The 21,103-nt window shown below is 46.8% G+C and overlaps 1 protein-coding gene across 1 annotated transcript; it reads right to left on the bottom strand.

Moving 5' to 3' along the window:
• Positions 1 to 1,638: 1,638 nt before the first annotated feature.
• LOC103176802 (netrin-4-like) lies at positions 1,639 to 20,410 on the bottom strand. The gene is made up of 9 exons (XM_007890564.2): positions 19,874 to 20,410; positions 15,231 to 15,506; positions 11,568 to 11,694; positions 9,508 to 9,696; positions 5,049 to 5,262; positions 4,593 to 4,726; positions 3,331 to 3,399; positions 2,531 to 2,701; positions 1,639 to 2,048 (listed from the first exon to the last, which is right to left on the bottom strand). The coding sequence occupies exons 1-9, from the start codon at positions 20,408 to 20,410 to the stop codon at positions 1,912 to 1,914; spliced, it is 1,854 nt and encodes a 617-aa protein (XP_007888755.1). The 3' UTR covers positions 1,639 to 1,911.
• Positions 20,411 to 21,103: the final 693 nt, after the last annotated feature.

The raw sequence follows: 21,103 nt of genomic DNA, 5'->3' as shown, positions 1-21,103 counted from the left end.
CAAAATATCCATTACATTACAAACAAACAGCACAGGGGCATCACCCAGGTCACAGGTCCCGAGTAACATCATCAACAACGTCATAATTTAAGTCATTCTGTTTATCAATCACAGAGGGCAATAACCCAGCTGATGGGGGTGAGAATCGCCCCCTTTGCTTGTTGCCTGGAGTCCTATGTGAAGTCAGTTTGCGTTGCATCATTTCTGTGTCTACAAGAAACCAACAGTAAAATATTGAATGAGTCGCAGACTGGCCTGAACGTTAGGATAAGAGGACTAGGACTACAATAGGACTGAGTGCCACGGATTGGGAGGATTCCGGTTCAGTGCTATACTCTGCTTGGCTCCTGACCTAAGTGACATCAGGTGGGAGTTGCTGAGTAGAGGCTTCAGTTATCTACTTGGGGGATAAAGCTAATCCACTCTCTTGCTTCTCCCTGGAGTCCTACAGTCTAAGTAGCGGAGACGTGACGATCAGCCCTGACCAGAAGAATCATATTTTGCATTGAAAGAAATTGCGTTAAACGTTCTTACAATTTGTTGTTTTCAGATTGTTAAAAATAATATTGGTGAACGGCCGCACTGAGATATCCCGACGATAAAACTTTGTGTGATGGTATTCCATCAAACCACAGGGGATAATTGGGTCTAGTCTGAAAACCAGGGAGAAGGTGATTCATACCCTTCCTTAGCCCTGATGAGAAGCAGAGGTTGAACGCAGAGCAGGCGACATTTCACCCTTCCCATAAAGTACTATGTCTCTTCATATGAGGAACATAACACACCATGTCATGTGGCTCCACGCTGCAATAGGTACGTAAAGCTAGAAAACAGTCTGCACACTAGACTGGGCCCTTTGAGACACCAGTAAGTCTAGAAACGAGAAGGGTATGGATAGACTCTCCCGTTAACCTGAAGGAGTATCAAGTGCGACCAACCCTCTGGATCACCCAGTCTCCGCACACATCTCAATTTGAGTTAAAATTCTGTTGGGTAAATTTCTGCTTCAGTGTAATAAAAACTGAGAGCTCTTAAGAGACAATCAACTGAATCAGCTCCTGAAAGCAAGAAAGAGGTTAATATTTGTGTGCCTTTTCCCAGGTCACACTCGAAACAATGATCTCGTCTGTCTGTTACTGACACTCAGACACCTGTATCTATCTCCTGCTTTTTCTGATTCCAACATGCTTGGTTGTTGTCAAATCTCTATTTTACATGAGTTTTTTTTTCCCTCTCTAAGAGTTAAACTGAGCAGAAAGCTGATGAAATATGACAGACACAGGATTACAAGAGCGGTTCAGATTAAAACATTAAGCCCTTCAACTCATCTCCTCTCATCCTTCCAGAACACCCATCCCCTTATCTTCCCATTGCAGCAACGAGCTGTTTCTTAAATAAATCATGACCTGAATCAGTCTTTCTGGAACCCATTCCAACTGTAAGCTTCACCGCTCAATATTATATATAATACTGTTATCTAACGACACAGACAGAGCACTGGCATTAAAGATTGACCAGGACAGGATAAAACAGAACCTGACTCGCCAAAGGATTGTGTTGTAACTGGTTAACACACAAAGTAGGATCTTTTTAACCTGTTTAAGTCTTCAAACAAAACGCTTTTTTCTCAAAGCATTGGAATCTCCATCATCAAAAATATAAACTTATTAAAAAAAAAGAAAAGCGTTAAATGTCTGAGGGACAGTCCCAGTGGTGATGGGATTGAAGTATGATCTCCGAGCGCTGGATAGTTAGCTATGAGATGGTTTCCTTGACTCTTAAAAGTTCTTCAGTGACCCATCTGTATTGGGTTGAGGTCCTGTGCCAGTGCGATGGTAGAGACAGGGCACCGAGAGTTTAACACTGCAGTGTGTTTCGTGTGGAGGCTATTGGGTGATCTTCCCACCGGGATCATTTGCAGCCTGCCTGCAGAGCGTCTGAGACCTGTTTGGCTGTGGCCGCTTTCCACGGCTTGACGAAGCTGTTCATGTTGACGAGGAGCTTGCCAGTCCTGCTGTCCTCGTGGCCAGCAATCAGGTAATCTGTGCCTGTCAGGTGGTGGGGGGGGGAGGGAGGAGAAAAGAGAATAATAATGACTGATGTAAGTCCAATGTTTGCATTTTAAGGACCAAACTTCTATTCCTCAAAACGGGATGGTTCTCGGTTTCCCCCAATGGCTTGGTTTGCAAAGCTTTTGTCGCTTGTGTGACCTCTGTGTATTTTTTCGCTCACGAAACACACAGTCAATTTACTTTACAATACTGTCTGTGATTACTCATTTGTGTAGCGCTTTGAGACGTCTCAACGACTTGATAAGGCGCTGTATCAAATGCAAGGAATATTATTACATTATGTGCGCAAGGTCTAAAGTGCGACCCCAGCCTGTTCTAAGTTACATGAGCCTGGCCGGTAGAGTGAGAGGACCATTGCGTTAGATGAGACATTAAACACCATCCCTTGTGGCTCATGTAAATAAACCCAGTCCTGACACAAACTCCCACAGTAAATGCCAGGCATCTCTGTTACTCACCAGGGTTAAGGATGGGACAAGTGCATCCGCGGTTTGTCCAGGACTCAGGATAGATGCTCCTGTTCCCACGGGTGATCTTCACTTTCCTCATCTTCATGACCTTTTTGACTTTAACGTTGACTTCTGCGTGAGTTCCTTTGTCGTGAGCCGAGAGGATTCTGGCTTTGATGACTGTCGCTCAAAGGAAAAGGAACATTTACACGCAGAACACACGAGTTGAGTAAGGGAACAATACAACAACAACAAATTACATTTGCATAGCGCCTTGGACATCAGGAGGACGTCCAAAGGCGCTGGACAGTCAGGGATCTGCACCCGAGCTGGTGGTTGGGATCAGGAGGGGTGGAAGGCGGTGAGGGTAGGGGCAGGAGGGTGACCAAAGGCACGGTCGAAGAGGAAGATCTTGAGATGGGTGCCATGGGGTTTGGTGCAATGGATTAGCAAATGAAGCCAAGAGTTATCAGGTAGAAATCTCTTGTTGAGATCACAGTCCGGGCTGACATTCCAGCGCAGTAATGGGGGAAGCACTTGTCATCTTTTGCATGAGATGTTAAACTGAGGTCCTGTCTGGTGGACATTAAAGCTCCCCTGACATTACTTGAAAAGAGAAGGGAGTTTCTTTTGGTGTTCTGGCCACCAGCCCTAGAGACTAATTGGCCACCTACCTAAGTCATTGCTGACGTAAATGGCTATCACGTTCAAATCCAAAGCCCTCTCATCAGTAATTACCTGTGAAACGGGCTCGAGATATTCTGTCGTGATAAGGCGCTGTAACAATGCAAGTTCTCTCTCCTACTTACCGTACGCATACTTCATCTGACAGAAGTGGGCGGCATCTCCCAGCACCTTCTCCCTGCAGACGCACTTCTCTAGCGTGACAGAAGCAGAGAGTGAGGGCGAAGCGGGGTCAACAAGTCAGAGGAGAGGAAAGAATGTTCAGTTAATATCATACCAGAGCAGACAACCGATGAATGCTAACATTACTGTGGTATGTGTGGCTGCCCTCGAGCTGTTCAGGTGGAATTTAACGTTCTTGCCTTGCCCAGCTCCCATTGATGTCTTGCACCATGTTCAGGGTCGAGGTGCAATGGATCGAGAGGATGAGTCATATAATATCACCTCTCATTAACATCTGTCTGTACTAGAGATGCCCTTTCTACTTAATAATAAGTTGTGTTTGGGCTCATTCTATCCAGCTCGAGAGGGAGCCAGCAGATACCAGCTCTGTGGGCTAGCTGAGATTCTCAGCTGAGTTGAGGACTTCAACGTGATGAGGCTGGAAAAAATGGTCAGTTTCCACCTCTGTCTCGATCTATTAACTCCTGCTGGAAAGAGTATGTGTACATTGGGAGATAGGTTTGGACTCTGCTGTCTTGCATCTCTCCTTTTCTCCCCCCCCCCCCACCCCTCAACCCCGTCACTACCAGTAATATCAAAATATCAATGGATCAAACCAAGACAACTCCTGGGGAAAACTTTTTCTCCCCTTAAGAGATCAGTTGCTGATTTAATCAGCTAATTGTTGCTGGCAAGTCTTCATGAAACAGGGAGTCAATGGCTACCAACTGGTAGCACTCTCAGCGCTTAAGTCAGAGGGCTGTGGGTTCAAGTCCTGTGTCGGGACTTTTGAACTCATAGTCTAGGCTGATGCTCCAATCCAGGGTTGGGGGTTACACTGAGATGCCACAGATGTCGACCTTCGGATGAAACCTTAAACCGAGGTCCCGTCTGCCTGTTCAGGTGGATTTTAAGAATCCCACGGCGCTGTTCGAAAAGAGAAGGGAGTTTCTCCCGGTGACCTGCCCAATTACCCACCAGATAAAGTTAGTCATTCATTTCATGGCTACTTGTGGGTTTGTCATTGCTGTGCACAAATTGCCTGCCGAGTTCGCTTACAAATTACACAGTCACTGCACTTTACAGTAGATGCTGTGAAGCACTTTGAGACGTCCTCCCGACATGAAGTGCACTGTACCAAATACAAGGACACTTTACTTCTGAACTTGAGGGCGTTTTCTTCACTATGTTAACGTTCCTTCTTCGTTCTCTGCTGGTGACTTACCGGAATGCCGTAGAGCTGAGAATCCCTGTCCGTCCTCCCAGCTCCAGTCTTCCCCGCTCTCGTTAGCCAGAATGGGAACGAGCTCGGGGATCCGACTGCCCATGGGAATACTGAAGAATTGCTCATTGTCAGAGCTGTGGAATAAGAGTAAAGACGCAAGTAAAACAGCCGTAACGTTCGAACGTCGACAAGTTGTCGTCTGAACATGTCGCGATTACTTTTCATAACAAAAGAAAAAAAAATGTATAAAACTCCCGTCTAAATTTCCGTTTAATTTGGTAGAAAAATGCTCAAATAATTCTAATAGGATTATCATTATTATTATTATTATTATCATTATAGAAATGCGAGTTGGTGTTGTAACATTTTGCCTGGGTCACCTTTCTTGTTATCGTTGAGAACACTGCCCCGTCCCGATGAATCGGCTAAAGATTACGAGGTTCTCGTTGGCCTCACCTGTCTAGACATTCGCCCGTCTGCTGGTTGCAGGCTCTGGAGCAGTCGCACGGCTGACACCCCTCATCTCCGAAACCCCAGTATCCGGTCAGGCACCTGTCGCAGTGAGGGCCGGCCACACCACGTTTGCAGTAACAGTACCCGCTCCTCGGGCTGCACTTCCAGTTTCGGTTAAAGGTGGCGTTGGTGGAGCCGAGGAGGTGGCATGAGCAAGCTGCAGGGAGACAGGCAGCAAAGCATGTCAGAGAGGAGTCACCGAACAACTAATTAATCGCTGTGCTGTGCGTTATATTGGCTGCCGCATTTCGCCCACAAGATACGGTCAACCCACTCTACAGTATATCCTGCGAAGCGCTTCATATGCTCCATTGTGAATCCTCTCTGAGCTGGGAGCAGGTCACACACATGAACGTAAGAACGTAAGAATTGCTAGACAAAAGGTCCATCCAGTTTGTCTTCCACCGTCCTGGCACTCGCTTGCACATGTTATGTCCCAAACTATATATTGTATCCCACAATACAACTTCCTAGCATAGATCCATCTAATTTGCTTTCGAAAGAATCAACACTTTCTGCTTCCACCATCTCTCAAGGAAGCCTGGAATGTTTTCTTACTTTCTTCCAATTTTTAGCCATGTCCACGTGTTGCCGTTATAGAAACTCCAGTAGAGAGGAACTCAAATATGTCTGTGCTATACGAGTTCCTTACCATGAACAAGTACAGTAATCTCTATTCCTCTCTTTTCCCACACTCTTTTACTTCTTCATTCAAGTATTTATCCAGTTCCTTTTTCAACGTCAGCGCAAGGGAGCCCATTGTAGAGAAGTAGGAACATTTGATTCATAAAAGGCAACTTAAATTATATGAACTACAAGGAAATTCTTGTGTTTGGAGAGAGAACTTCTTTTTTTCGAGATAAAACGGGAGAGAAGGCAAACGGGGTTGACTCTTAAACAGGAAGCAGGTATCCTAATGAAACTCATCCGCCAACATACCCATATAAACTATTCTGAAATGGTAAGTGGCTTTAAGTAGAGTTCAATACTCTGATCTGCCACGGGGGCAATGGAAATAAAAACAGCAAGGAATTTTAGAGCACTTTATACAACGAAACGTCTCGAAGGGCTTCACGGTAATTACTGACAAGCGCAGTTTTTTCGTCTTGGTCATTTGGTTCGGAACGCAAGCTCAGTACTTCACAAAGCGTTTCCCTGTAAGACTCTCGTAGACGGAACGTGTCGCACAGCTGTATCGTGAGGCCATTCGGCATTCTGTAATCTATCAGCATCGAGTAGCCTCAGGCCCTTTATATCAATCTGGAATGCACAAATCATTGCTCCTCACGCAGGGCTGATACAATCAAAAGCAGGAGCTTAGATATACCAGATCTGGAATCACAGACGATTCCAAAATACACAATGACTGTTAACTCTTTCATCATCGTGAAGCACCATCCTACAGGGCAAGCTGTAGAGCTCTTCTCCCTCAATCACTTTCGATGCTGTCAAAGGCAATCTCTTCAACCACAATTACAATTACACTGATGACAACTTGCATTTATATAGCGTTCTTCACGCAGAGTAGCGTCTCTGAGCGCTCAGGAAACTGCAATACAACAACAGCAACAACAAGATTTCATTTATAGAGCGCCTTTCACGTCGGGAGGACGTCCCAAGGCGCTGGACAGTTGGGTCAGGACCCGAGCATTGGGGGGAAATGGTCAGCGTGAGGGGAGGGAAGGGAGGCAGGGAGTAATATTCCTATTACAATAGGAAATGTAACAGGGAATTCTTCTCGGATTGGGGCTGAGGCATCTTTGGGGTCTGAAGTCTCAATGGAGGATGCGATGCAAACATCATTCAGCCCTGCATTAGTGTGTTACTATCACAGACATTTTCCTCCCAAACAAGAGCACATTAGGTTTCAGCAGATTTGCCAAAATACCCCTCGCTCCCACCCTAGAATACTGGCTGATTTTTTTTTCTCCTGACCTGACCCAAGGCTATGGGGCCTGTTATAGCCCTAATACCTGCCCCAGCAGAAATCAGCTAAACATTTCACTCATGTTTCTAAACCTAAGTGCCGATCTATTAGGGTTTATTGGGATGTTGGATTTTATCCAACAATTTATTGACCAACTGCTGTTTCACATTTCCAGTAGGAGAGTTTAAAGCCTCCACATTTGGTTGAAGGTTAAATTTCCAGCTCCCAGGCTACTCTCGTCTCAGGCTTCTCCCCAGCAGTCACCATGCTCCAGACTTAACAAATGCAGTCAAACTCCTGATAAGTCGTCACTCCAAAGCTCTGCTGCCCACGTACTCACCTACACTAACCTCCGTGCCCCCTGTCACACCAGTTCTTGCCAGGCTCCACTGGCTCCCGATCGCCTGAAGACCTTCCTGTTTCCCCTGGCCTCGGTGTCGTGCTCGGCCACCGTCAAGCACTCTGGGACCCTACCTCGTGTGAGGGGCGCGGTATAAATGCAAGTTGTTGTTGTTCCCAACGCACACAGTTCCTAACCTACGCTGTACAGTTATCCCAGCACGCAGTTCCTATTCCGCCATGAGAACTCCCGCTTGTTAAAACAGGTGTTCCAGTGCCAAGCTTTTTTGTATGAAAACATTCAATTAATCCGATAATCACTGGACGGCAGATTAATCGGCTAATTCATCAGCCAGTCTATTCCCAGCCCCTGACTCTGCGCATGTTGCAAATCAGCCCATTCACGCTGACACCTCAATCCGTGCCCTGCAGCCACGCCAGTCAACCTGCCCTGAGAGTGTTCAGACCTGTCCATCACAACTCCAGCAGCCTCCATACCCATCTGTGAAGCACGTAACAGAACACAGCCACGCTGCTTTTAAAGAGGAAAATCCCTTTAGAATTTAAAATTAAATACGTGCCGACGGGAGTTTAGTTCCAGCAAAAGTGGACCACTTCAATAATAATCCTTGCATCTGATCTGATCACGTCTTCGAGACGTCTCAAAGCGCTTCACAGGATACACTGTCAAGTGAATTGACTGTATATTTTGCGGGCGAAACACGGCACCAATTGAGCACAGCAGAGTCCCACGAACAGTCGGGCATTGAGTGACCAAATTCTTATCTTTAATTCATTTATTTATTCATTTATTTATTTGACGGGATTATTATTCCTGGAAAAGCAATCAGCCGATCGACTAACAACCGGGTTCCTACTTACTGCTGGGTAAACAAACTGAGGTGTGTGGAGTGAGGAAACTTTAACTCATTTTTAACAAGGAAATCGGTTTGCAAAATTGTAGAAGATACAATCCTCACTGGGGTTGCGGTCAACTCAACGAGAAAATCGCCCGTCTCTCTGGGCTGACTTTTTTGCTTTGCTTCCATCTCATCACAAAATCGCAAGCGTCCTGGCCTCAACCACCTTCCCCTGGCAACCTCTTCCAGTTCCCGATTACTCTCTGAGTAAAGAAAAACTTTTGGCGTCTGTCCTGAAATTACCCTTTACAACTCTGAATCTATGGCCCCTAGTTCTACTCTCTTGTTGCATCCTGATGTACTGATTTGGGTTTTCCTTTTTCAATTGAAAACATTTTTGCGTCTCCACGAGGTCAGACTCCGCCACCGTGAAGCACTCCAGGGCTCTAACCGGCGTGAAGAACGCTCCATAAATGCAAGTTGTTGTTGTTGTGGTCCCCTTTGAGCCGTCTTCTCTCAAGACTGAAAAGCCCGAGCCTGTCTGATCGCTGCTCAATCATAGTTCATACATCAGGGTTTGAAATCACCGACACAGTAATACCCTATTACACAGCGGTAGCTTGAGTTGACCTCTGTAATATTCGAACCGCTTTATAACACCTACAAAAATAAATGCTGCATTGAAGTGTCTCGACAGGAACGAGGACAAATGCGGCAGCCAATCTGTGCTGGCATTGCCCACGCTAAGCAGTGTGCCATTACCCAATTTCTAAACCATCAAACGTGCCACGTGGTTTAGAAATTCACTCTGTGCACATTTCCTATTAAGAAATCTGTTAGAAAAAAATGTTGTAAATTAAAGATCGATTTCAAGATCCTCTCACTCATCTTCAAATCTCTTCGTGCCCCGGTACCTCCCTACCACTCGGACCTGCTTACCCCACCCCACAACCCACTACCCGCTGCCTCCGCTCGACTGGCACTTCCCCCCCGTGCCTTCCGTTCCAACATCGGGGGCCGCGCTTTCAGCCACTACGCCGCGAAAGTCTGGAACGCTCTCCCACTATCCGTTCGCCTTGCCCATCTTCAGGTCTATGGTCACCTCGCCCCTTCCCCCCCGGCTTAGTGACGTGCTCCGCCACTGTCAAGCGCTCTGGCACTCTACCCTGCGCGAGGGGCGCTGTGTAAATGCAAGTTGTTGTTGGTAAATTAGTCCCCAGCGACTGCTGAGCTGCTGACAGTTTCAGCAAACCAGACTGGAGGGACTGGTAATTACGTTTGCAGACGTGTGCCGATGAGGAGGCTTTTCTGCTGTCGCGGTGGAAGCCGGGCTTGCAGCGTTGACACCGACGTCCCTCCGTGTTGTGCCGGCAACCGTCGCAGACCCCTCCACTGCGCTTGTTGGACGCCAGCCAGGTGCTGAGATCAAAGTGACAGCTGTCTGCATGTCCGTGGCAATGGCACTCTTTTGGAGGGGAGGGAGGGGAAAGAACAGAGAGCCTCATTATCTCAGTCCTTCGTTTGCAAAGTTAGTGTTCTCTCCCTAACACTACCCCCCCCCCTCCCCACACACTCACACACTCTCACACTAACACACACACACTCACACACTCACACACACACACTCACTCACACACACACTCACATACCGCACGTTTCTCCACCCCACCCCCTGAAAAATATAATAATAATAATTTGGTTACTAATTCCACCACTGGTTGTGGGGACACTGCTGTGCGCAATTGGCTGCCGCGTTTCGCCCACAAATATGCAGTCAATTCACTATACAGTGTATCCTGTGAAGCGCTTTGAGACATCTCCGAAGACGTGATAAGGCGCTGTATCAAAAGCGAGGGTTATTATTATTGTATGAAGTTTCTGACTCATGCCGAGGTGCAGATCCTCTAGTCTCTGTGTTGGAGACCAGACGAAGAGTGTCCATAATGGTGGTCAATGTGAGATGATAATAATAATAATTATAATGATAATCCTTGCATTTGATATAGCGCCTTATCACGTCCCCCGAGACAATGCCTGATCCTGACCTGACCTGACACCCAAACACAAGCACTTTCCAGCAGCGATTGCAGGACAGAGACCAGGAAACTGCTTTAACACGATCCTTTCCCTTCCTAGCCCAGCAAATGTAGACTGAGGCCAGCAACAGCGTCCTTTACTCTACAGAGCAATAGAGCGCGGTTTTTTTTGCTATTAGGAAACATTCGGCTAGATCGACAAAAAAACATACACTTGACTCGGAAGTGTTTTTAATAATAATGATAATTTTGTTGGGAATCGAGGTTTGTTTTCCGTCTTAAATTTCTTTCCGCAATGGTTGCTTTTGGGGATCTTTCACGTTTGAGAAGCGACAACAATCTGGAGGGTTAGAGAAGCCACCGAGAGAATGAGTGTCCCCAATTTCTGTCTCCCAGTGTACAACTTAACGCGTTACAGATGTGTGCAGGGAGGGCGAGGAAGGCGAGGGGGGTGGGGGGGCGGGAGAAACCTTGATTTTGCTGGAAAAGCACGTGTAACAAGAGTTCGGGATATTGTTTTGTGTCAGAAACACTCTCTTAAATGTGACTCCAGTAACTGCTTTCTCTCTCTCTCTCTCTCTGTTCTGTTCTGTTCCGTTCTGCAACCGACTCTCTGGGCGTACAGTTATAGCTGGAATGTTTCAGAGGTTTAGGAGATTAAGTGGGATTAACAGTTGGCAACTGGGGCAGGCAACAGAGGAGGAGCTCAGACAGCACAGCGCACACACACTCAGTAATCCTTTCTCACTCCCCGTATCATCTAAAACGTGAAATTGCTCGGGTTTTCAGTAAAGTGATAGATCAAGTCGGAAACTGCAATAAATGCGCGCGTGGGGTATTCAGGCTCCTTTTTTTTACATTTCGTTTCAGGGAAGTCGGTGCCGTGGAGCAGTTCTTTACCCGCTTTGTACACGGACGGCGATATCTAGGTCAGGCACAGCCACGGCTCAGACACAAAGTAGAGCTTCCACTGCACTCCCAGGGCAATGACAACACAGATTAGAGACAGAGTAAAGCTCTCTCTCTCTCTCTCTGACTCTCTCTTTCTACACACTGTCCATCCAGCACTCCTAGATCAACAGCAGTTGCAGGTTAGAGACAGAGTAAAGCTCTCTCTCTGTCTCTCACTGTCCATGCAGAGCTCCCAGGTCGACGATAGCACAGGTTAAAGACAGAAAAAGCTCTCTCTGCACTGCCCGGCGAACACTCCCAGGTTAATGGTTGCGTGGGTTTAGACACTGGGTTTGGCAAGTTAACTTTCATAATATCGCGCTTCAATAACAAGACAAAAATTGCTTACTTTTGCATTCATTCGGGGCGCCTGTCTTTCCATTCCCTGGTAGCCATGGTTGATCATCGTGGAAAGGAGCGCATTTTTCACAGTGGTGCCCAGCTGTGTTGTGCTCGCAGACGCACTTACCGTGGACCTAGACAACGGAATCAAACCTTTACATCACGGTGACAACTGGACCTGAGGAAATCAACTCACCGTTAAATTGTTCCTTCTTATGTATAATAATAAATAATAAGCCTTGCATTTGATATAGCACTTTTCACGTCTTCTCGACGTCTCAAAGCGCTTCACAGAATAGACTGTAAAGTGAATTGACTGTATATTTGTGGGCGAAACCCTGCGTATGAATTTTTTTTTAGACCCGGCAGTATTTGACGGACAGCATAGAGGGAGCTTTACTCTGACTCTTAAGTTGTGCTGTAGTTAATCTAAGTGTCGAGTCCTGGGTGGACAGTGTGGAGGGCACTTAGAAATCAGCCAAATAATATGGTGAGTGTGTCGTCTGCACCAAGAAACATCGCACTCAACACGTCAACAAAAATAAAAGATGAAATAACTAAGAAGTTCGGTGGCAAAAATGACCCGAAACCTTAAAACAATTCCCCGTCACACGCCTCACCGTGCAACCTCCTGTTGGGTCGTGAGACTTTTCACATAAGGTTCTCATTTTTTTTTTACGAATAAAACTATTTGACAGACTTTCCCGGTTAACAGCCTGGCAGTTCCGTGTTCCTCTGGGGAATTGGCTTTAATTATAACCCTGGCTACTGACTTGGAGCTGCTTTGTTTTTTTGCCTGCTCTGGGTATATAAAATGCAAGCTGTTGTTGTTATCGGTGCTTTGCGTACGGTTCTGGTGTGTGGTGGTGTGAGGGGGGGTGGGGGTGGGTGCTGCCTGTGTCCCACAGGTGGTGCAGAGGAGAGCAACAAGGATTACCCCCCAAGCAACGACTAGACAAGCTAGCTCTCTTCGTTGAGTGTGTCTACTCCAATCGAGGGGTTCAAGTGATGCCTCCAACAGTCCAAGACATCACCCCTCCCCATCTCCCCGAGGTTAAACTGGCATCTCTGCACAAATCTGAAATGTTTTGCCAATGTTTTATTGTCTGAGAAGGGAGCGGTGTGCCAGTGTAATCGTGAGAGCGCACTTAAATCACCCGAGCTATTTAGAAATAAGTGGTTGTCAATTGGCAAGTCAACAGAGGATGGAGCAGCAAGACATGGGAGAGATGAGCACAAACCCGTGCTCTCTGTTCCCGGCCAGAGACGTACAGCTACAGCACGAGTTAGAAACAGAGCGAAGATCCCCAGGTGCACATCTCCAAGGGAGATGCTGCGGGCATTTTTTCTTGACTTTTCTAGGGGCTCGAGGGCACAGTTCGGAGTTTCTTCTCCAGGTACGTTTCCTTGCAGGGAATACCCTCCGTCGGGAACAAGGAGACTGGAGGGAGGCTGGGACCACGGTGTGGTGGAAGAGGGGAGCTTGTGGGACTGAACGGCCTTTTCTTGTTCCATACTTTCCGATGGATGCAGACAATTAATCAGCACAGGCAGCTCGTCTCAGCAATCGACTTGCCGCCTGTAACCTTGGGGCGAGACAAGCATGATCGACCAAGCCTCGATTCAAACACAATCAGCCCGTGTGCTTTTGGAGGCGTATCTCTTGCGAACAATTGTGGGAACTTTTTCCGTCAGGCCTTTCATTATTCCTTTAATAAAAGTCGCGAATTGAAAATATCAAATGATGGATTGGCTTTCAAGCAGTTCGCCAAGACTTTTGGGGCAAGATCCGAACAGGAAGATAGTTGCTCCTCGCCCCTCTGTTTCTTCTGCAAAGCCCTCCAGGACCCCACGTGAAGGGGCCCGATACAAATGAAAGTTGTTGCTGTTGTTGTTGAGTTAGGTACCAAGAGTAAAGCCCTCCTGGTGGAACGTCAGGTAAGTGACGCTGTGTCGAGGTGCGTTCCCGCACAGTCAACTTCACTTTATAGTGTATCCTGCGAAGGGCTTTGAGAGGTCTCAACGACTTGATGAGGTGCTGTATCAAATGCAAGGATTCTTCTTCTTATAATAAACTGAGCCACGTCAATAATGAGTTCTATTCACAAGTTTGGGAACAGGACAAAAGCTGTTACGGTTGATTTCAGCCTAGCCCCCGCAACCCCCCCCACCTCACCCCCCACCCTTAACAGCACACGACTCAGCAGTTCTGTGTTGGAATTGGGAGCACAGGTTATGAGTTCAAATCCTGCCAGGTCCACTCGGTCCATCATTCTTTCAAGGTCAATAAAAACGCGTAGCATGACAACGGCGTCTAGTAGGTAAGAGATCCCTTGGGGTTGAAGTAGCCCTGAGGAAATCTATCAAGTGGGGCTCAAATGGGGTGTAGACAGGTACTCAGCCCCAAGAGGCAAAGCTATAATGAATAGCGAGCATATGGACAAGCGATTCCCACATACCAAAATCTGATACATGTCAGTAATTGTAGAGAAAGCTCCTGTTATGACAATCAGGAGCATGTGCTAATTTAGTGCAATTTATTTTCCCTTTTAATTTGCTCTGTCGTGTTTGAAGCATTGAGTAATTAGTTAGATTGACTTTAGTCCAAGGACCCGGCAGTTTTTAGTTTGATATTCACATAAATTTTGATCCCAAAAAAAACGTTGGCAACCTCCCTCTATGATTTAGCTGGGTAATGTTTACTGCTTTCCGCGAAGTCAAGTACGTTTCAGAGGGCACGTCACCGTTAGTTTTCTCTCTCCTTTCTTTCGGGCATTGAGTTTAGTACCAAGGACGGAGCCCTCACTGTGGAGCCTCACTTAAGTGATCATTCCTCTTACGTGAACCCGAACAGAGAGTGGAGTGGGAATGGCTTACTATTTTCTGGCTTGCGCAATCCATTACCAAAGATCCCATCCTTCTCAGCTCCATGGCATTTTTCCTCGTTCTTTTGCTCCGCTTCCTATTTGGGAATGTTCTGCAAACACGAGGTTTTGCTAAAAAGGTCCATCAATTTGTTTCAAAATGAAACCGGGAGTCACAACCCCTTTCCGAAGCCTGAAACATTCCCTTTAGCTGAGCACGGAGGAGCACGTACCAAATATAGGCAATAGTCGGAAAAGAAACAACGTGAGCTTTTGCTCCGGCCTGAGATTGAAACACTGGGATTCCACTCATCATCCCAATGGATTCCTCTGTCTCAGACGATTTATAAGCTATATTATAATTATGTTCTGTACCCTGTCCAAACAAACATTTCAGGCTATTTTAGGCTGATTTTTTTGGACTACCTTTTTAGAATTGGATTTCCCATCAGAAAGCATCTCATTGGACAGATGTCATGGGGTTTCCTGTTAGTAGAGTTGAGCAAAAATGCTTTTTTTTGTTCAGTGATCAGAGGAAGTTTTGTGTGTGTATGTGTGTGTGTGTGTGTGTCAGGCTGACTCAGTCGCTCACTCTCATGCCTCTGGGTCAGAAGATTGTGGGTTTAAGTTGTAACTTTGAGCTCACAGTTAGTCCATGCTGACAGTCCATTGCAGTGCTGGGAGTACTGCATTGACAGAGAGGTGCTATGCTCCCATAAAACACATTATGTGTTAACACTCCTGCATCAAACGCCGTGTGTCACTCACCCACATAATGCTTGAATTTGAGATGAGGCGTCACTCACCACATGTTCAGAATTCCTGCCGGATGCTTTGTGATCGGCCAGTGGCACACACTGCTCAGCGTGACCGTTGCAGAAGCAGCTCCCGCGAATAATCAAGTCATAGATTGCAAAGTGGGCAAACCGCTGAGGTTTCTCGACCATCCCGGCACCCTCACAAGGACAGTCCTGTCGCTTCAGCAAGTGGAGTCGCAGGTTGGTCAGTTTCAAGACGTCTTGTGCTTCCGCACTGTAAGGGTCTTCAATCTTGTTGGCTGCAGTCAGAGAGCGGAACACAACCTGGAATCAGAACAATTAATTAACATATGTTTTGACTGGTGTTAGGCAATCTCACTATTTATCGCTGTCGGTATGTTGGGTTTGTACACGTACGTATACACACAAGAAAAACCCTCCATCCTGCTCGTTACTGAGCAAGATGATAACAGCTAAGGCAGCACTGAGGGTGGCCTCAGCATGACTGGGCTAAGGATACTCCCAGATCGCTCTCCCGATAGTGGATCAATTATTCAGGTTTTCAAGATTGAGGTCGATACATTTTTGTGAGGTAAGAGTATCAAGGAATATGAAGCAAAGGAGGGTAAATTAAGTTCAGGTACAGATCAGCCATGATCTGGTAGAATGGCGGAATAGGCTTGAGGGGCCCCTGTGCCTATGACTGCTACTCTGTGATCGCTACTGGGGAGCGAGTGGATGTTGAATGCAGACCGGAACTTGCTTTGGCTATGATGCACCCACCGCTCGCCAACAGTTGATGTCATTCTCTGGATCTAGACAATTGGGACCCATGGCTACTTGAATGAGCATCTAGGCAGCAGCTGACATCCAAGAGTCTGTACCTCAGATTGTTCAATTTACCGAAGATTCAGGTGCCTTTCAAGAGAGACAATGAGTTAGGGAAGGGGTTTAGGAGCAAGAATGAAGGTACAAGTGTAGCCGAGGCTGTTTCTAATCTCCGGTAGTATCCAATCTTCACCTGGGCAACCGCCAGTCAGCTCCTGCCAAGTACATTGTCACTCAAGGTGGATCTAGCATGACACTGTAAATAACTCCACTTAGGGACCAGTATAAATCCAAGACAGGGGCTTGCAAGTTACATTACAGCTAATTGCTGTTTACATTGTGTAATAATCAGGGTATGAAGAGCTCAGGCACCAGGCCAACTTGGGTCTGTGTCTCTGCCAACTTGCTCTCCCCTGTTTAACCCCTTTGCTACTCAATGAATGCCGTTTTTGCTCCCACGTGAAGGCGACATCTTTATTACTTTGCTCTGAGGGTAATGTCGTATTTCGCCCGTGAATTTATTTCCCTACTTTTTGTCTTCCTTTCTGGTATCTCAGACCACAACTCTCAGGCAACCAACAGAGAAGCCAAAGTCAGCAACAGCTCGGGTTAGAGACAGAGTAAAGCTCCATCTACACTGGCCATAAAGCACTTCCAGTTCAGTTACAACCCTTTTAGACATTGAATAATCAGAATATTCTTATATAGGAACATAGGAACAGGAATAGGCCATTCAGCCCCGCGGGCCTGTCCTGCCATTCTATTAGATCATTGGCTGATCTGTAACTCAACTACAAATTTATTAAAAAAAAATTAAAATTCTTCTAAACAGCAGCTTCAAGAGATAGGTCCATTTTGTACAAACACCTCTGTAAATCTGGTCGACATAGGCAACAGGACGTCTCCATATTACTCATGGCTTCGGCCTGTTCTGAACAAATATTAGAGGAGAAAATAATGATGCGAACTGTAATGTCTGTAAGTAATTTTTGTGCTCAAAGAGCTTCCAGTTATTTCACAACATACATGGGTGGAGGAGACAGCACAGTAACTAACAAATTCTTCTCTTTCTGCTGGAAAAGTGCTTTGAGTTCACAGCCTGCTCGTATTTTTCCTCCTATCTCCCGACGGTAAGATGGAATTCGGAGTTCTGAAACACGCTAGTGTCCGACATGCACTGCCAAATGCCTAACATAATAACTTCTTCTGACACAGCGGATTCCATCAAATTGCGCCCGTCCTCCACCGCCAGCGTTTCCCAGCCTCCTGCATCGCCTTGGCAGGCACTCCAAGTCACTGACTCACACGCGAGCTCCTTGAAGGGGCATCATCCTCAGCCAAAGGGCTACGGCAAAGATATTCGTCACCACTTGCAATGTGGTGCCCGGGGTGTGAAGTGGGAAGAGGGGTGCGGAAGTGGGAGGTCAAACCAAACAGCCAGCGGTGTGCGCACACGAGGTACCACCTTTCAACCCAATCCACGGCACTGTGTCACGTAATTGCAAATAGGTTTCCTCAAATAAGGACGGTAACAGTTAATTACCGACCGAGCAGAGACTTGTTTGTTTTTCCACGCTACGCTGGGATGGTGTGCGCAGCTCCCCTCACTGCGCCCACGTGACTTGGTCAACGTACCACTGGACCCCAATCAAGGCATCGCTTGTGTATATGACGAGTGTCAGTCTGGCTCAGGCAGCTGGACTCTGGCCTCTATCTCAGAAGATTGTGGGTTGAGGCTCAACTGCAGGACATGAGCAGGACAGTGAACCAGTTCTGTGCTCCACCACTGTAAGTGAGTAAGTGCTCCACCACTGTCAAGTGCTCTGGGACGCTACCCTGTGTGAGTTGTTGTTGCTGTAGTTGTAAGAATCATCCTTTGGATCAGAAGTCCAAAAAAACGCTATTTTAAGGAAGAGCCAGGTTTTCCCGGTGTCCTGACCGATAGTATAGTAGTAATAATAATAATCCTTGCATTTGATATAGCGCCTTAACACGTCTTCGAGAGGTCTCAAAGCGCTTCAGTTGAGTCTCACATTTTCGTCACCTCATCCAAATTCACTAAAGAAAACATATCGATTGTCCTTCACTTCATTTCTGTTTGTGGGATGTTTCTGGTGCTTAAATGATCGAGGATTGCTGTTCAAACCCGGATCGCAACAGAATCGGCTCCTGAGCAGGTCCAGGCAGCGGAATCACTTCTTTAACAAAGTAGATAGATTTCTGCTGGAAAATAATATCTGGGACACGACATGACAAGCGACCGCCAGGATGGTGAAAGGTGAACTAGATGGATCTTGGTCTTCGTTCGCCTGGGAAATTTTTATGTTCTTATGTCCACCTGAACTGCCCATGGAGGGGGTCAGCCACCGTCACTTCCATTGCACTTTTTCTCTCACCCCCTCCCCTCCTCATTCCTCAATTAATAAAAAACAAACACTAAATATTTACTTTCCCAGTCCCTGGTATTTTCGGCTCAGTGACCATCTGATGGGGATTATTTTCCCCTTCTGTGGAATGATCCGAAGCAAAACAAGTTTGCGTGAGACTGACATCAGTTCTCCCTCAGGAAATATAAAATAACTCTACAGAAATACTTGGCTCGGACTGTAACTCTGATGTGGTGATTGGCTCCTTCAACCTTCAATAAGTTTCTTTATCCTTAGTCCCAACATCTACTCGATGTGTTTTTGTTGAATTGCTGCCAATATTATATCCTTGGTTGCTGTTGAACATGGAGGGGATGGGAGGGTGCTGGTTGTTTGGGAATTTAACATGTCCCCCATCGGAATACTGCATCACTAACAAGTTGAAATTTTATCGATTTCAGCCACTCTGCAACTCCATCCATCTTGCCCCCTCCAAAACCCATCTCAAATCCTTTCTCTTTGACCGTGCCTTCGGTCATCTACCCAAGCCCCTCACCCTCCACTCCATGACTCCAAACCCCCAGCTCAGGGGCGAACCCTTCATTGCCCAGCGGATTGGGATGTCCTCCCGCCGTGAATGTATACTTATGCAGCAATTTATTGCGGTTGATGTTGTTGACTCAACTTGTTTAAAGTACAGGATTGAGTGTCAGAAGCTCAGCTTCAGGACTTTTAGAGAAAGCTTCCCTGCTGAAGAAGAATCGGTCACAGAGACTGTGTCGCTCACAGAGATTAATCGCAGAGACACCACTTGCTGTGTCACTCGCAGGATCTCTGAGACGTTAGTTACACTGCGTGGAGGGCGCTATATAAGAGACAGTGTTTGCCGTGTCACTCACAGTCCTCCTTAACAACTAAAGAAAAAAGACAACTTCCAAAATAAGACCGGATTTTAGACTTTCCCAAATTCTGCCCCATCATGGCTGACACGTGTGGTCATGGACCCGGGTAACGTCTTCTCCACCAGCCGTCATTCCAAGCCTCAGAATTTCCTCATCGGCTATTGCAACAATACCTGTCTTCGGTGCGGTGGGCTGACTTTTTTTTCAGGGCATCTTGTGAGGTGCCAGCCACCTTGATGCTCTGGAGGGTCCAGTTCCAATGCCGGATCCCAGGCTTCTTCTGCGCCAGCTGCTTAGCCCAAGTCCTCGTGTGAGACCGTGATCTTAAAAATGTTTAAGCTTTAAAAAGTTTCGCCCGCAAAATACGCAGTCAATTCACTTGACAGTACATTCTGTGAAGCGCAATGAGACGTCTCAACGACGTGATAGGGCGGCTGTATCAATATAATAATAATAATAATAATAATAATAATCCTTGCATTTATATAGCGCATTATCACGTCTCAAAGACTATGCTAATATGCCTACAATCATGAGAACTTGGAGCCACGCGATTGCACTGGGGAGGAAAGGCAGCAATGGTTAAGGTGCTTACCTCCCCCTTGGAACAAGGCAGAGGATCGGAGTAGCGGGACGTACAGAGCGAACCCTCTTCCCCCACGTCGTCCGGCAACCCAAACATCTCGGTGCAGTTTGCTGCAAAGTATTTGTACGGCCTCCAGGTCCGGCCAAAGTCCTGCGACCTCTCCAGCAGCATAGCCGCGGGCCGCGGTGTCTTGAAGACCAGGATGGCGTGAGTCAGGTAGAACTCCGTCTCCAAGGCCAGGCTGATCTCCTCTTTGTGCGCGCCTTGCGCCGACTGCCACCAGCTGCTCCTGTGCAGGAAGAAGTCGTCCGTCATGTCGGAGGGAAGGTGACTGTATTCCGGCCGCTGGGAGTTACACTTGGAGCACTTGATGCGCCCGCAGGGGCCGGCGGGCTCGTCGAGACCCTCGTCGTACAGGTAGGAGCAGAAGAGCTCGGTGCTGTTGTGCCCGCACGTGGTCAGCGTTCGCACAGTCCTTCCGCTTGCCAGGTTCCCCACCGGGGGATTGCACGACCGTCCGTCGCAGCGAGAGGTCTGCAACTTCATCCCGTCTGCAAGCAACGACAGTCAAACGTACAAGACATCAGCGCTTTCAATAAAGACTTCCCTTCCGCGTAGGAAGAGAATCTTACAAAGCCTCGTGTCTGGCCAGAACAGTAATGTAGGATCATAGAATATTACAGCACAGAAGGAGGCCATTTGGCCCATCTTTGGAAGAGCTACTCAATGAGTCCCACTTCCCCCATTCTTTCCCCCAAACCCCTGCAAATGTGTTCCTTTTCAAGTAACTATCGAATTCCCTTCTGAAAGTTATTGAATCTGTTTCCGCAACCCTTTCAGGCAATATGAAACACTTAACTCTCCTAATCTCTAACAGCAAATACAACAGCAAACATACTGCATTTATGTAGTGCCTTCCACGTCCGGGAGGACGTCCCAAGGCGCTAACCATAAAATAATCAGTGACTCAATGTCATTCTCCTTCAAATCGTATAATAACGGTAGGCTTAAGTTATCCAAAGGTAGACTGCGATTGGGACAATGTTGGATTCACGATGGATTCAGAACTGTTTCATAATCAGCAGTTCAGCAGCACAGCAACGAAGCAGGTAGCACGTGACTTGGTTCTAGGTAATGGATCAGAGAAGTGGATGATCTAAAAGTAAAGTGACCACCATATAAGTAGATCGAATATGAGAACAACTAAGGGAAAAGTGTCAAGGTTAATGATGCTCAAAT

This window comes from Callorhinchus milii, unplaced genomic scaffold (genome assembly GCF_018977255.1).
Source record: "Callorhinchus milii isolate IMCB2004 unplaced genomic scaffold, IMCB_Cmil_1.0 Scaffold12, whole genome shotgun sequence".
Classification (NCBI taxonomy): Eukaryota; Metazoa; Chordata; class Chondrichthyes; order Chimaeriformes; family Callorhinchidae; genus Callorhinchus; species Callorhinchus milii.
This window is presented reverse-complemented; position numbering and strand designations above follow the sequence as displayed.